Source organism: Cetorhinus maximus, chromosome 11 (genome assembly GCF_964194155.1).
Source record: "Cetorhinus maximus chromosome 11, sCetMax3.hap1.1, whole genome shotgun sequence".
In the NCBI taxonomy this organism is placed as follows: Eukaryota; Metazoa; Chordata; class Chondrichthyes; order Lamniformes; family Cetorhinidae; genus Cetorhinus; species Cetorhinus maximus.
Genome location: NC_135889.1, coordinates 116,998,044 through 117,014,604, shown reverse-complemented (window position 1 = coordinate 117,014,604; position 16,561 = coordinate 116,998,044). Strand labels below are relative to the sequence as shown.

Sequence of the window (16,561 nt, the reverse complement as noted above, 5' to 3'; positions counted from 1 at the left end):
AGAGAGAATCCAACCATCGCCCTTTGATGTTCAATGGCATTGCCATCACTGAATCCCCCACTATCAACATCCTGGGGGTTACCATTGACCAGAAACTAAACTGTACTGGCCATATACTGTGACTATAAAAGCAGGTCAGAGACTAGGGATCGTGTGATGAGTAACTCACCTCCTGACTCCCGAAAGCCTGTCCACCATCTACAAGGCACAAGTCATGGAATACTCCCCAATGGCCTGGACAAGGGCAGCTCCCACAACACTCAAGAAGCTTGACACTGTCCAGGACAAAGCAGCCTGCTCGATTGGCACAACACCCACAAACATTCACTCCCTCCATCACCAACTGCAGCAGCAGCAGTGAGTACCATCTACAAGGTGCACTGCAGGAATTCACCAAGGCTCCTTCAACAGTACCTTTCAAATCCACGCCACTACCATCTAGAAGGACAAGGGCAGCAGATAAATGGGAACACCACCACCTGGAAGTTCCCCTCCAAGTCATTCACCATCCTGACTTGGAGATGTATCACCATTCCTTCACTGTCACTGGGTCAAAATTCTGGAACTCCCTTCCTAACAGCACTGTGGGTGTACCTACACCACATGGACTGCAGCGGTTCAAGAAGGCAACTCACCATAACCTTCTCAAGGGCAACTAGGGATAGGCAATAAATGCTGGCCCAGTCAGCAAAGCCCACATCCCGTGAATGAATAAAAAAAAATAAGCAAAGAAAAATCAAACAAAATACCGTGACCTTCTATTACAGAAAAATCCAAGATATTTTTAGATTTGTCACACTGTAAACCCCATGTTAAGTGAGGACTATAATCTCAATATTTTCTTCCGTCTTCCCCATTCTAATCAGAAAATGCTGGAAATACTCAGCAGGCCAGGCAGCAGCTGTGGAGAAAGAAACAGAGTTAACTTCATCCTGTTCTGACTAATGGCCATCGCCTGAAACAATGACTTTGACAATAGTTAACCTCTCAGAAATGCTGTCCTGAATTAGATAGTCATGCAAGTTTTAAATGTTAATGGCCACACCATTAACTAGCTTCATTGGGTGTTTGTGTGTGGGGGCGGGGGGGGAGTCTATTGTTTAAATCCATGACTCTGTGGAGAGGATTTTAAAATGTTCTTCCAGTCACTCGTCCCGCTTTCGACTCATTAATCTTGTCCTTTCAACAGTTCCAGCTCCGTTGATGCTGCAGTCCAATTCCTTCAGCATTTTAAAAATCCTTGGTCATTTTGGCTCTCAATCATCCTTTCTGTACTTGAAACAAGTTCAGTTGTTTAGGTCTGTCTTCAGAACTTAGAACAAAGGGCCCTAAATCATCCGTGTCAGTCCTCTGTGAAGCCTTTCCAATGTATCAATATACTTTTGATGGCAAGTTACCAAAATAACAGAGTAACCCAACTGTGGCCTCAGCAATTGTGTATACAAGGTTACAGCAACTTACACTAAATCAAATGCCCTCAAGATGCATCAGTTGATGGAGTACTACACCTCCTTCTTCCTGTTGTTCCCGGCCCATAACTTCTGGATGTCGAAATCGCCTGTGAATCCACAGTATGACCTCTTGCACCATCTCTTGCCTAAATAATCCCCTCTCATCTCTTAATCTCAAATCGATTGCAGTTGCCAATTTGTTTGATTTAACAAGACTAATTTCTACACGGATTACGTCTGCTGTCTCCCCTTCTGCTGTTGTAAACACCTTTTCAATTGCTATTACGCTTTGTAGAGTCATAGAAAAGTTACAGCGCAGAAGGCGGTCAATCAGCCCATCGTGTCTATGCCAGCTGTCAATGGCAGAAGGAGGACATTGATTTAAAGTGGTTGGCAAAAGAACTGACAGCAAGACAAGGAAAATCTTTTTAAAGTAGCAAGTGGTTATGATCCAGAATGCACTGCCTAAGAGTGTGGTGGAGACAGATACAAAAGGAGTTTTCAAATGGGAATTGGATAAATATCAGAAGAGAAAAAAAAAATTGCAGGGACGCATGGAAAGGGCAGGGGAGTGAAATTAGGGGTACACTGCAGGAACTCACCAAGGTTCCTTAGGCAGCACCTTCTAAACCCAGGACCTCCACCATCTAGAAGGACAAGGGCAGCAGATGCATGGGAACACCTCCACCTGAGAGCTCCCCTCCAAGCCACTCACCACTGTTCCTTCACTATCGCTGAGTCAAAATCTTGGAACTCTCTCCCTAACAGCACTGTGGGTGTACCTACACCATGTGGACTGCAGCGGTTCTGGAAGGCAGCTCACCACCAACTTCTCAAGAGCAATTAGGATGGGCAATAAATGCTGGCTTAGCCAGCAATGCCAAGATCCCATGAATGAATAAAAACAAAACCTCTTCCAACTCTATCTGTATCCTGAATATTACCTGCTCATTTTTCGTTCAACTACAACTATTTTCTCATCTGCAATCACCCCTCCAAATCCAGGTTAAAAGCCTTGTTGCTTTCTAATGGAACGATCATTCTAAATACATGACATTTGCAAGCTTTGGTATTGAATGTGCTTACTAAATGAATCTATTTGACAACTAGTAATCCCCTTCGGACCCACTGTGCAAAGGTTGCATTTAAGGCATTCAAAATGTCAATACCTTAGTTTATACTGAATTTAATTCAGCCATTAAGTAACATTCAGCTGCATTGTTGATCCATTCATTCTGCGTTAAAGCCAATGTATTAACGAGGAACAAACGATCATAAGGACCACCTAAAATAACTGAAGGAACAAATTTGGGAGCAAAGTTCTCAGCAATATATATTAGGGGGTATTTTACGTCACCAAGCACCCTCCGTCCAGGAGTGGGCTGGCATGCGGGCGGGGTTCAAAATTGGCTAGCATAGCACGGGTGCAGTGTTTACCTGCCTCCACTGGTCTTTTAACAGCAGCGGAGTGGGGTCGGGCGGCTTGACTTTTTAGGTCCTTAGGCCCTTGAGCCTATTGAGGTCTATAAGTGACAATTAATGCCCACTTAAGGGCCTCTGCCCGCTGCTTCCAATATTGACTTGGGGGGGGGGGGGGCCAGGCCACATGTACCTGGCAGCCTTGTCGAGGGCTGAGGGGGTGAGGCAGGGTCTCTTGTTTGGGCAACCTGTACCCAACAGAAGAGAGGGCCCCCACAACACTCTTGAACCTAGGTCCCCAGCCCCCTTGCTAGGACCTGCCAGAGTGGCTCTGGTAAAACCCTCAAATTATGAGCATCTGGCACCAGCAATGATCATTGTTGGGGACGTGGTGCAATCCCAGCAGTGGCCACCGCTCACAGTGGTGCTGCGGGACCAGGGATCTGCTGGCCATTTGATTGGCCGGCAGCTCTCGGAGGTGAGACTTCCCCTCCCCCAGGTGGGGGTTGGAAGTCTCGCCCTGAGCTGAATAACAGCCCCAACGGCCATAAAGTCAACATGCTTCCGAGTGAAGCAGAGGCAGCCTCCGTGTAAAATTCCACCCATTGAAACTATAGAATTCACTCTGGAGTATAACACAGTAAACTATTACCACGCTATTAATAGTTTTATGATCCACAGCGTCATTTGCGGATGTTTGCACAATTAGATCATAAGCGCTTTTTGTTATGAACCTAAATACTGCTGAAAAAAATGTCAACGCTTTTCGTCTTGCACTCATCAGGACACTTTGCAGGAATGCTCTCTTCTCACACAGTATAAATTGTTGTTTTCCCCTTATATTGGTATTCTTGCAAAGTGTCCTGATGAGTGCATGACGAAAAGCTTCAACAAATCTCTTTTTTTTCAGACATATCCAATTTCTGTACTACCAAACGACTATTTGAACCTAAATATCAAAGCAAAAATAGAAAGCTGGAAAATGACCATATACATTGTTAAGTCTGCACATATTAAAAGGGCTGACACACTACAGCAAAAATTCTGAGGGCATCAAGTCACCTTAGGGTTTACTGATAAACTACTTTGCTTTTGCAGTTTAGGATGTCAGTTCCAAGTCACATTAAAACTTGCACTTGTGCTATTGTGAGATACTCAAGGAGCATTTACATATATGCGTGAGGTGAGTATTTGGTTTCTCTTTGTTTAATGATAGAAGTTGTTAATTCTCGTGATGCTTTAGGGTTTGATCTGTCAGGGGACAATTTAAATGACACTATGGTTTCGGGGTTTACTGAAATGACAGGATGATCCAGAATCATGCCAAATTGGGAAACAGTTAGCCAAGGCAGTTTTGAGGTGAGAACAGTGGAAGAACAGGCTAAAACTGTTGGAATCTGATCTGAAGAAAGTGCATCCTTTCTTGGGGTCTTGTTTACAATAACACTTGTCATGCCACAATAACACCTGTCATGCCTTGATTTGTAATCATTGACTTTATTCGTGAGAAACAGACTAGAGAGATCTCACGCTCTAACAATTTAAAGGAAATCAGAATTGGAAAGGAATAAAGACAAGCTCATGTCTCTACCCAGAGAAATAAAGCACAGCAGTTGGGTTTATTTTTTCTATATGTCTATTGCTTAAAGGTAGTGTGTGTATCTGAACTTAAATCTCATACAAATAAACAAGAGCTGTTGAAAACCATAATCTGGTGTCGGGAATCCAACTCTTACACCACTTTCTGGTTAACATACAGGCAGCTTTTGGCAGAGTCACTTCCTTAGAATCAAATGGAATGGATCACTTAATAAGCTTGGAAGCAACTGCAATGGAATGTTTTTAACCTTTCCTCAAATGCAGATATTGGTCATAATGGTCATCACCTGCCTGTGCTCATTAAGATAATTACCATGAAATTTACATGAGAATTTCTCTCATCAGATCAATTTTGCAATCTTCATTATCATCCCCTTCTATTGTTCCCATCCATGTACCTGGAATGCGGATACAGAATGCTGCCAATGCCACTCTAATTGCCCATTAACACAAAAGCAGCTTGGGTCAATCTGCTCTCAGATTTCCCTCCATCTCCATCTAGGCCACTGCTAATCACCCCTCATACGGGATTGGAAACTCTTTACAGCAGGGGGGGGGGGGAGGTGCCTACAAGCCGGTGATGTAGTGCGTTGTTCACGCCAGTCTATCATTATTTAAGCGTTACTCACACAAGATGTTTTCATGCAGTAAAACCTAAGTTTCAGAAAGAAAATAAACATATCGGCTTGAGGAAATGTTGCTGCGGAAATGTTCACAAATTACACCACTCACCTGGAACACGTTTTCCATTGCATGAAACCCACGGATTAGATTTAAAGCCGCACACAGCACACATAGTAAACAAGATATGATTCCCGGCAGCGACATTGGTTCCAGTCGCTGATTTGGAGCTGCCGGCAACAAAAGCGAAAAAAAGGCAACATGAATTTAGCCACATGTTTCAATCAATAGCTTAGCTTGTACATTCCTGTTAGTATCAACTTCCCCAATGGTTCAGAAAGTAATCCAATGCGTTACTGAGCACAGAGGCTAGCTTTGATTCCCATTTGGTGCCAAGTGGGTTGATCTCAAACAAGGCAATGTGCTCCAGAAATTGGCCTCAACATTCCCAGTATTGGGAAAGGCAGACATTTGACCAGGATTCCTGCTCCTAATCACTATCCAGTGACCCGCATGAGACGTTAGGCAGGACTGCGTTCAGCTGTGATGCCCCCATGAGCTATTAGCAGGCCAACATTTACTACCTATGAAGAGTGTTTAGACGGACAATGAATTGGAGGGTTAGGAACTGTAATTCACTAGAGGCAATGGCTTAATCAGGATAAAGGTGGAAATTAGTTTTAATTTATAAAAAGGCACCACGTCATTCACCATCTGTTATATGTGGTTTGCTTAATGTCAGTGACTGGATAAAGAGAAAAGGTTGCTTGCCACAGATACACGGAGGAACTGTTTCCACTCACAGGAGGGTTAGTAGCCAGAAAACACAGATCAAAAATAACTGGTGAAGATGCAGGGGGTGATGAGGTTAATTCTCTTTTTAAAAAAAATCACATCAAGTTATTATGACCTGGAATACACTGCCTGAAAGGACGGTAGAAGCAGATTTGATAATAACTGTCAAAAAGGAATTAGATACATATTAACAAGGAAAAAATTGAAGGGTTACAGGAAAAAAAGCAGGGGAGTGGCATTAATTGGACAGCTCTTCCAACAGTGAGCCAAGTCTTCATCAGAAAGCTGCTCTACGCTGACAATGTCACCCTAACATTCCATACTGAGGAACACCTGCAACGGCAAATGGACAGACTCTCCCAAGTTTGGTTTGGCCATCAGCATCAGGAAGACAAATGTTCCAGGATGTTGCCATACCGCCATCTATCAGCATTGATAATGTGGCGCTGGAGGTTGTTGATAGCTTCACATATCGAGGCTCCACAATCACTGGCAATCTGTCACTCGATGCTGAAATCAACACATGCATCACAAAAGCTGCAGATGTTCTGTCCAATCTGAGTGAGAGAGCATGGAACAACAGCAACCTGACTGAGAACACCAAACTGCTAGTTTACCAAGCCTGCATCCTCAATACATTCTTCCACAGTGATGAGACCGGGACAACATATGTAAGGCAGGAGAAAAAGCTGAACAGTTTCCACCTTTGCTGTCTCACACTTATCCTTGGCATTTCTAGGTAAGATCAACAACTCAGAGGTCCTGGAAGGTGTCAGTTCTAACAGCATACATACATTGCTAAGCCAACGATGTCTGCACTGGCTTGGCCACATTCATTGGATGGATGACAGCCATATGCCCAAAAACCTTTCATATGGTGAACTGGCCACAAGGTCACAACCTCCTGGGTGTCCATACCTCTGCTAGATGGACACCTGAAAGTGAGCTATGAAGGTGGCGGACGTTGACACTGATAACTGGGAGAGTCGCTGATGGTCGTGACCTCTGGAGGCTGTTTGGAGGTGCAGTGGAAGAGGTGAGCAGAAACCAAAACCTCAGCTAGCCGAGAAGAGGGTCCAGAGAAAACAGAGGCCAGCAAATTGTGCACCTTCTCTGCTCACTGTCTTCCTCTGCAGCAAATGCAGCAGAGGCTGCCATGCCAGAGTGGGGATGAGCCACAGCAGGCGATGCTTAACACCGAGTTGACCACCAAGGCACAAGCCATCGTTTTGCAAGACTAAAGTGTGCCACTAACTTGTTTCAAAGAGCCAGTCTAGGCACAATGGGCCAAATAGTCTCCTTCTGTGCTGTATGATTGTATCTACGTATTGGTAAAAGTTTGGGAACAAGCAATGTTTGACCCACGGTTGGTATTTGGACCAGGAGAACCACAGGAAAAAAAGGCGAACATTTTAATAAAAACTTTGCTAAACATATAGGTGGTATTGCTTCACTGAGCAGACAGAGTACAGCAAGCAGCAAGGCATTCCCAGGTTGAGATAAAATCTTATTTATGTGCACTTTGAACACGGTGAATGTAAAACTAGAATGGCGAACTAGAGAAGCGCTACTCAATTCCCTGCCCACAATAGCCGGCAACTCCGAGTTACAAGTTCCTAGGCTATTAGCTGGTTGTTTCCTGACAGGAAATCATTTCTTTTTAATTTTCTTCCCTTTCATGTGAGACACCTAGCCATTTTCAGTCTACTGCATTTGAACAACAATTTCCTCTGATCATCACAATGGTGTCAGGCGGTCTTGGTCCCTTTTGATGTTGATTTCATAGTGACAGTAACTTGGCGGCCAGACACCACTCCAACTTCTCATCTGCGTACTGTGCAGTGGGAAATGAATGGAGGAACAGCACCTCATCTTCCGACTAGGCACTTTACAGCCTTCCGGGCTGAATATTGAATTCAACAACTTTAGATCTTAAACTCCCCCTCCCCCCATCCCCACCTCGTTTCTTCCCCCACCCCCCCCTTTTTTTCCCCAATAATTTATATAGATTCTTCTTTCCCCACCTATTTCCATTATTTTTAAATCTAAAACCTTGTTAGCCTTTCCACCCCACCCCCCACTAGAGCTGTACTTTGAATATCCTGTCCTCCATTCTTAATTAGCACTTTTCTCAGACAAAACACCTCTTTGACCCTTTTGTCTGTGACATCTTTTGATTATCTGCTCATCTCCACAATCACCACACCCTCAATGTCTCTCTCTCTCCACCTCCCCCCACCCCCCCCACTTAAACCAATTTATATTTCTCCCTTCTTCTAACTATGCTTCAGTTCTGCCGAAGGGCCATGAAGGCTCGAAACGTTAACTGATTTCTTCTCCGCCGATGCTGCCAGACCTGCTGAGTTTTTCCAGGTAATTCTGTTTTTGTAATGAATCTACAAGGTTTTTTTTAAATAAGTAACTCTTCCATAATGTCCAAAGTCATCAACAAATCAGTCACCAATGGCATTCAGGAGAAATTTCTTTATCCAGAGTGTGGCTAGAATGTGAAACTCACTACCACAAGGAGTTGAGGCAAATAGCACAGAAGCTAGATAAGCACATAAGGGAGAAAAGAATACAAAGATATGCTGATGGGGTTACACAAAGAGGAGTGGGAGGAGACTCATGTGGAGTATAAACATTGACATAGGCCAGTTGCGCTTAATGCTGTAAATTCTATGCAAATATTATAGCTGCACTTGTGGACAGTTGATAGACTTTCTTTCCCTTATATTCAAGATGACAACAGTGTCTGGAGTGACATTTCAGAAATTCACTTTAAATAGTCACGTAGCCCCCAGAAGCCGTAGCGACACCATAATGACAAGGAAGGCTTGTGCAGAGGAATTGCGTCTCCCACAGCAATGACGTGAATTTATATAGCACCTTTAACCTAATAAAATTCTCCAAAGTGCTGTACAGGAGCCTAAACAGCCCAAAAAATTACTGATGGCATCCTACAACGTTATATATATGTACTTCCTAAAAAGTTTAAATCTCTAACTTTTATTGTTAGAATACTGCGTGCAGAAGATTTTCCTCTGAAGCTATGTGATGAACTGTAAAACTGCACCTGTAATGCTACACAGCCACTGCTCTGTGGCTTGGTGTCAAATTGTGCTTTATCACGCACCTGGGAAGTGCCTAGGGATTTACGTCAAAGATGCTATGTAAATACATATCGGTCTCGTTATATCGCACCTCGAATGAATGCCCAAAGGTATTTTGAGGGAGTCTGACACCATTGCCTCATAAGGAGCTACCAGGACAGATGACTAAAGGTTTGGCCAGATGGCCAAAGATGTAGGTTTTGAAGAGCACCTTAAAGGAGGAAAGAGAGGCAGAGATATGGAGAGGTTAGGGAGGGAATTCCAAAGCCGAACTTACAACCTGTCAATAGTCAATGCATTCACTCATTCAGGAGCAATAGCCACTCAGAATAGTGACTTGGTGTGGAGAGGGCGTGGTGGGGGGATCACAGCTGTTCATAACAACATGGGCCTGTGCAGGTGTAAAATTAGGCCCCATATTTTTGCATTTGGCAACATCTGCACTGGACAGATTTCAGGGCAGAACTTTCCAATTTGGCAGAAGTGTAAAATCGATTAATGGATCGCTGGTTGTACACTTCCTTTCCAGTGACGCACTGATGAAGAAAGTTCCATACTTAAAACAAAAAAAAAGTACCTTGTGTAAATTGGGTTAATAACAAGTGTCTAGTAACTTAGCAGGTTCTTAGGCTATATACTTCCTGGCCCAAAGATCAACCCAGAACAACATACACATTTGACTTCAACTCTCATTATTACAAATTTTAGCAGATGATTGAATAGTATTTGAAATGACCAATTGAGAGAAACACTTAATAGCTTTTAAACACATATATTGCTTTTAATGCCAACACCCTTTTTTGAAACATCAGTCACACCTGAAATGACTTTGCAGCTTAAAGGTCAAACAGCCAGTTCATTAGTGAAAATATTTAGTCTGGATAAAACAGAAAAAACAGCTTGAATGCAACACGCAAATAACTGTAAGATAAGTTTACACGGAGTTAGGGGTAATATATTAGCTTGGATAGAGGATTGGCTAACCAACAGAAAGCAGAGAGTCGGGATAAATGGGTCTTTTACTGGGTGGCAAGCTGTAACTAGTGGAGTGCCACAGGGTTTGGTCCTTGGGCCCCAACTATTTACAATCTATATAATTGACTTGGATTCAGGGATAGAAGGTACTATAGCTAAATTTGCAGATGACACCAAAATAGGTGGGAAAGTAAGTTGCAATTAAGAAATAAGAAATTTACAAATGGATATGGACAGGTTAGGTGAATGGGCCAAAATCTGGCAGATAGAGTTTAACATGGATAAGTGCAAGGTTATCCATTTTGGTCGGAAGAATAAAAAGGCGACTTATTATTTAAATGGAGAGAAACTTCAGAATGCTTCAGTGTAGAGGGATCTGGGTGACATCGTGCATAAATCGCTGAGAGCTAGTATGCAGCTACAGCAGGTAATAAAGGAAGGCAAATGGAACTTTGGCACTTATTGCTAAAGGAGTAGAGTATAAAAATAGGGATGTGTTGTTGCAACTGTACAAGGCATTGGTGAGACCGCACCTGGAGTACTGTGCACAGTTTTGGTCCCCTTACTTGAGGAAGGATGTAGTTGCACTGGAGGCGGTTCAGAGGAGGTTCACTAGATTGATTCCAGAGATGCAGGGCTTGTTTTATGAGGACAGATTGAGTAGTTTAGGCCTATACTTGCTAGAGATTATAAGGATGAGAGGAGATCTAATTGGGGTATATAAGATGCTAAAGGGTATAGACAAAGTAGACGTGGAGCGGATGTTTCCCCTTGTGGGGCATTCTAGAATGAGAGGCCATAGTTTTAGGTTAAGGGGTGGTAGATTTAAATCAGAGATGAGGAGGAATTACTTTTCTCAAAGGATCTTGAATCTGTGGAATTCACTACCTCAGAAAGCAGTGGATGCCGGGACGCTGAATAAATTTAAGGAGGAGATAGACAGATTTTTAATTAGTAACGGGTTGAAAGGTTATGGGGAGAGGGCGGGAAATTGGAGTTGAGGCCGAAATGAGATCAGCCATGATTGTATTGAATGGCGGGGCAGGCTCGAGGGGCTGAATTGCCTACTCCTGCTCCTAGTTCTTATGTAACATGATTCTGTGAAATATATATAAAATACAAAAAGCATTCATTCCAACCTGCACTTCAGATAGAGTTGTTTTAGATGATACAGTAAGTCGGTTAATCATAGAATGTTACAGCACAGAAATAGGGCCATTACATGCTGGAGATTTTTCCACAATCCCACTCTCCTGCTTACACCTTTCAGCATGTCAATCATTCAAGCAGCTTATCCTTTTTCAAGAAAAAAATGAACTCTGCTTCACGCACTGCGACAGAATTTCACACACCAAATATCCCTTTGATTCTGACAGCATCTGCTGAGAGAAAACAGAGTTAATGTTTCGAGTCTGTATGACTCTTCAGAACTAAAGAGAAGTAGAAATGCGGTGAAATATACACTGTTTAAAGGGGGGTGGGACAGGTGAAGCTGGATAGAAGGCCAGTGATAGGTAAAGGCAAAGGAGAGATTGCGGAAGATGTCATAACCAAAAGATCGAAGGGGTGTTGATGGTGGTGATGCTGGCTGAAGGAGGTGCTAATGGTGACATTAAGAGTAGAAAGCAGGATGAGCAAGTGACAGATGGCCCTTAAGGAAGTGGGGTGGGGGGAGGGGATGGTGTGGGAGAAAAGATCAAAATAGGCTCAAAGGTGGGGATAGAACAATGAATGGGAATAGATTAAAAAGTAATAGAAATAGGTGGGAAGAAAATATATATATAAAAATTTAAAAATTAATATTTGAAAAACAGGGATCAAAAAAGGTTGAGGATGGAGGAGAGAGTTCATGGCCTGAAGTTGTTACACTCAATGTTAAGTCCGGCAGGCTGTAAAGTGCCTAGGCGGATGATGAGGTGCTGTTTGCGTTGAGCTTCATTGGAACAATGCAGCAGGCCAAGGACGGACATGTGGGCATGAGAGCAGGGTGGAGTGTTGAAATGGCAAGCGACAGGGAGGTCTGGGTAATGCTTGCGGACAGACCGAAGGTGTTCCGCAAAGCAGTCACCCAGTCTGCGTTTGGTCTCTCCAATGTAGAGGAGACCGCATTGAGAGACCTTCCTGTCACTTGCCATTTCAACACACCACCCTGCTCTCATGCCCACATGTCCGTCCTTGGTCTGCTGCAATATTCCAGTGAAGCTCAACGCAAACTGGAGGAATAGCACCTCATCTTCCAATTAGGCACTTTACAGCCTTCCAGACTTAACATTGAGTTCAACAACTTGAGATCATGAACTCTCTCCTCCATCCTCACCCCTTTTTTGAAATATTTATTTTTAAATTTTTATATACGTATATCTTTTCCCATCTATTTCTATTATTATTTAAAAATTTATTTCCATTCATTGTTTTATCCCCACCTTTTGAGCCTATTTTGATCTTTTCTCCCACACCATCCCCTCCCCCACCCCACCCCCACTGGGGCCATCTGTCACTTGATCATCCTGCTTTCTACTCTATTGTCACCATTAGCACCTCCTTTAGCCAGTATCACCACCATCAACACCCCTTTGACCTTTTGTTTATGACATCTTTTGCAATCTCTCCTTTGCCTCCACCTCTCACTGGTCTTCTATCCAGCTTCACCTGTTCCCCCTCCACCCCTTAAAAAGTGTATATTTCACCGCATTTCTACTTCTTTTTCTGAAGAGGAGTCATATGGACCCGAACCGTTAACTCTGTCTTTCTCTCCACAGATGCTGTCAGACCTGCCGAGTTTCTCTAGCAGTTTTTGTTTCAGACTTCCAGCATCTGCAGTATTTTGCCTTTATCCCTTTGATTCTTCTGGTTATCTCAAAGGTGTCACAAGTGGAAACAATCACTACGTACCTCCATTATCCTGAAGGGTTTTAAAAATCAGGATACTGATTTTCACAGCTATAACAAAAAAAGCTTTAACTTCTCCACTGTCTCTTCATAGGTGCAACCCCTGCACCCCATCCTTGGTATCATGCTGGTACTTCTTGCATTGTCTTCCTTTAATGGGTTACTCAATACTGCATGCAATACTCCAAGTGTGGCCCAAGTAAGCTCTTGTAAAAAAAAGTTTAACATTAACTCCTTGCTTTTCTATTGTGTGTTACTGGATAATTAATCCAAAATTAAGGTTTCTGCTCGCCTCTCTATCTACTCTATTAATCTTATGATTAAAGGTGCATTTACTTTAGCTGTTGTTACTCATAAAATGTACTGTTTCACAAATTTTTTTTGCACTGAAATGCATCTGCCTGCCACCTATCTGCTCAACAAAAACAGAATTACCTGGAAAAACTCAGCAGGTCTGGCAGCATCGGTGGAGAAGAAAACAGTTGACGTTTCGAGTCCTCATGACCCTTCGGCAGAACTGAAGTATAGTTAGGAGAGGGGTGAAATATAAGCTGGTTTAAGGTGGGGGGCGGGGGGAGAGAGAAGTTGAGGGTGGGGTGGTTGTGGGGACAAGCAAGCAGTGATAGGAGCAGATAATCAAAAGATGTCACAGACAAAAGGATCAAAGAGGTGTTGAAGGTGGTGATATTATCTAAGAAAAGTGCTAATTAAGAATGGATGGCAGGATACTCAAGGTACAGCTCTAGTGGGGGTGGGGTGGAAAGACTAACAAAGTATTAGTTGTAGATTTAAAAATAATGGAAATAGGTGGGAAAAGAAGAATCTATATAAATTATTGAAAAAAAAAGGGAGGGGGAAGAAACGGGGTGGGGATGGGGGGAGGGGGAGTTTAAGATCTAAAGTTGTTGAATTCAATATTCAGCCCGGAAGGCTGTAAAGTACCTAGTCGGAAGATGAGGTGCTGCATATGTTCTCCTTCAACCTTTCGGTTCTCATTGCGATTTTCCAACACACTCTCCTCTGCCGCAAATTTGGTGTCATCTGCAAATTCTAATATTTTTTCCTCAATTTCTGGTCCAAATCATTTATGCATATTGCTTATAATGCACCAAACACACACTCGTGGAACACTATTCATCACATGTTTCCAAACTGCGAAGTATTCCTTCGCTCCCACCATTTGCCTTCTTCCCTCTAACCATCTCTCTACCTATGTGGCAGTATTTCCCTTGACTCCATGTGCCACTGCCACAAGCTTCTGATCAAGTACTATTTCAAAATCCATATAAACTACACCAACCACATTTCTTTTATCTGTGCTGTCTGTTACTGCTTTAAAGAATTTTCTAATGCTGGTCAAGCAAAACTGACATTTCAGTAAACCGTACTCACTATATTGTCAACGGCTCCATTAAGGTTATGGTGAAAACCAACAAATGAAATCACCATATTCAATTAGTTTACGTTTATTCAAGTGCCTTGTAGCTTCACCCTCGGTTTTCATCTCTACCAACAACTGAAGTGCAGCTAACTGATCTTTATTTCCTTGGCTTAACCCATCCTTTTTTGAAGGTAAGTGTCAAACTTGCCATCCTATAATCCTGAGAGGCAGCATTCTTCCTACTTTTTGGTGAAGAATCTGGGAAAATTATAATCAGATACTTCACTTTTTCTCAGGAATAAACCATCAGGTCCTGGTCATACATAGTATGTATTGTAAAGCAGATGAGTCAAATATCCCAGAATTAGCTGCATCTCCTGCAGCGTTCCTTCCTTTTTATAATTCTCCTCGGATTGTGTCTAATTCTGGAGCCCTGCCAGCGGGGTGTGACTTCAGTTCCATTTTCTGTTGATTGGGTTTCCCAGTTCATTACCATCCTGGGGTCAACGTCTATTGAGGTAAGGATGTCTCGGTTCTGGGATCCGCTCATTTTGGCAGTCTGTATTGTTGTGCGAGATATCCCGAGAATCAAGAAGCTACGTGTGAACAGGCGAAGTGGGAAAAGCAAGAAACTGCAGTATAGGAGGAGGATTTCAAACCTCAGTCCTGGCACTCTCTGCTGTAACCTCCAAATCCTTTAATATTCCTCCTTTTTAGATAGTTGTCTTCCCTTTCACACGAGAATTGGCAAAACAGCCTCAGTCTTCCAGTGGCCCCACCACAGTCTGGGCATTGAACACCATCAACATGGCCATGAAAGCTGCGACTCTACATGTCCATAGTAGTACCAACCGCAATCTGTGCCAGCGAGACATGGAAGAGAACAGCAAAGGTGTCATGTAAGTTGGATGTCTTTCACCAGCGCTGCCTATGTAAGATCCTGGACATTACATGGAGGGACAGCATCACCAACAAAGAAGGGCTACAAAGGACTGGTCAGAGGTGCCTGTGGGACATTGTGACGGAGAGGCGACTGAAGTTGGCAGGACATGTAGCTCGCTTCCTGGATGTATGCCCCACCAGAGTGGCACTAGAATGAGCACCACCAGATGGGAGATGAAGACCTGGCAAAGTAAATTTAAGGAGGATCTCCAAGAGTGGGACACCACCTGGGCTGCAGCGAAAGAGACTGTGATGGACCGCAGCCAGTGGCAGAGTCTTGCTGCCCATTGTCCTGCATTGGGACCGGAGGAACTAATTCTAAGTTCCTTTCATATAAAATATTATTTTCCACATCAATACCCACATGCGGTGAAGAAGTCCTTGGTCAATAGCCCACAGTTTAAGAATCTTCCTCCTCCCTTCCCCTTTGGTTTCTCCACTTTGCTGACTGTTCCCCTCTCAGTGCTGCTCCCTCTCCACATTGTGGCTTCTGCTCCTGGCTCTGAAGAGAATGATGGTGCCAACATCGAGTCCTCCCTGAGCCTCAATTGCCCAACTAGTCCTTCTAGTCCCCTTTCTCCTCCACTCACCAAGGTCACATTCCCCAGTGTCCATCTTGTCTCACCCCAATTTCAGAGCCCTTCCCCGAATGCTGAGACCAACCCATGTCAAAGGCCCCCTCCTGAATACCAATCCACAATTCCTGACTCTATACAGGCAGCGTTCCAGAATTCCATGGCCCATTTTGAGAGGGTACTGAATTTCTGGTGCAGTTCCTGACTTTCATGGAACAGGGGGTTCTTTATCTGTCATCTATAAAAGCAGAGCTCTTCTATCCCTGGGTCTCCAAATCAGCCTCAACGTGTTTGACCAAGTCAGCTCAGATCCAACCAATCTCTATCTGTTTCCATAGTTTAAATGTGTTAACTTGCTTGGTGGATCAGAGACATAGCACAGCCTTTTGGCATGACCTTACAAGGACATGTGTGAACAAGGGATTTGATAGCTTCAAAGTCTAAAACACTAACAGAGAGACAATGGATTCAGCGGAACGTGAATGCCAACCTTGAATTACTGAAGAGTGAGTGAGTGCGTCTAAAGTTACTGAAGCATTAAAAAAAAGTGACAAAATGATTCATGGAGAGAGGTCAAGGTTAGTGTGATTGTCTCCAATCCTATCTATTGTTACATTCAGACATAGTTTTATAGAATCTCCTAAAGTATTAAGACCATGAAAATAGCATTTTCATGTTGGATACTGCACTACTTACAGATTACAGATGCTTGCAAGTGACGTTTCAGTTTTATTGTTTCTGGCACCTCTGCACTTGCAGATATATGAGAATGAGTGATCTGCAATGTTGACTTTACTATGA

The 16,561-nt window shown here is 43.3% G+C and overlaps 1 protein-coding gene across 4 annotated transcripts in view; it reads right to left on the bottom strand.

Moving 5' to 3' along the window:
- Positions 1–16,561, bottom strand: part of sec22a (SEC22 homolog A, vesicle trafficking protein) — a 55,158-nt gene that overhangs the window by 11,268 nt on the left and 27,329 nt on the right. For all 4 annotated transcript variants that reach the window (XM_078552630.1, XM_078552632.1, XM_078552631.1 and 1 more), the window contains one exon: positions 5,202–5,320. In XM_078552630.1, the coding sequence (XP_078408756.1) occupies positions 5,202–5,320 (119 nt within the window). The remainder of the gene's footprint in view (positions 1–5,201; positions 5,321–16,561) is intronic.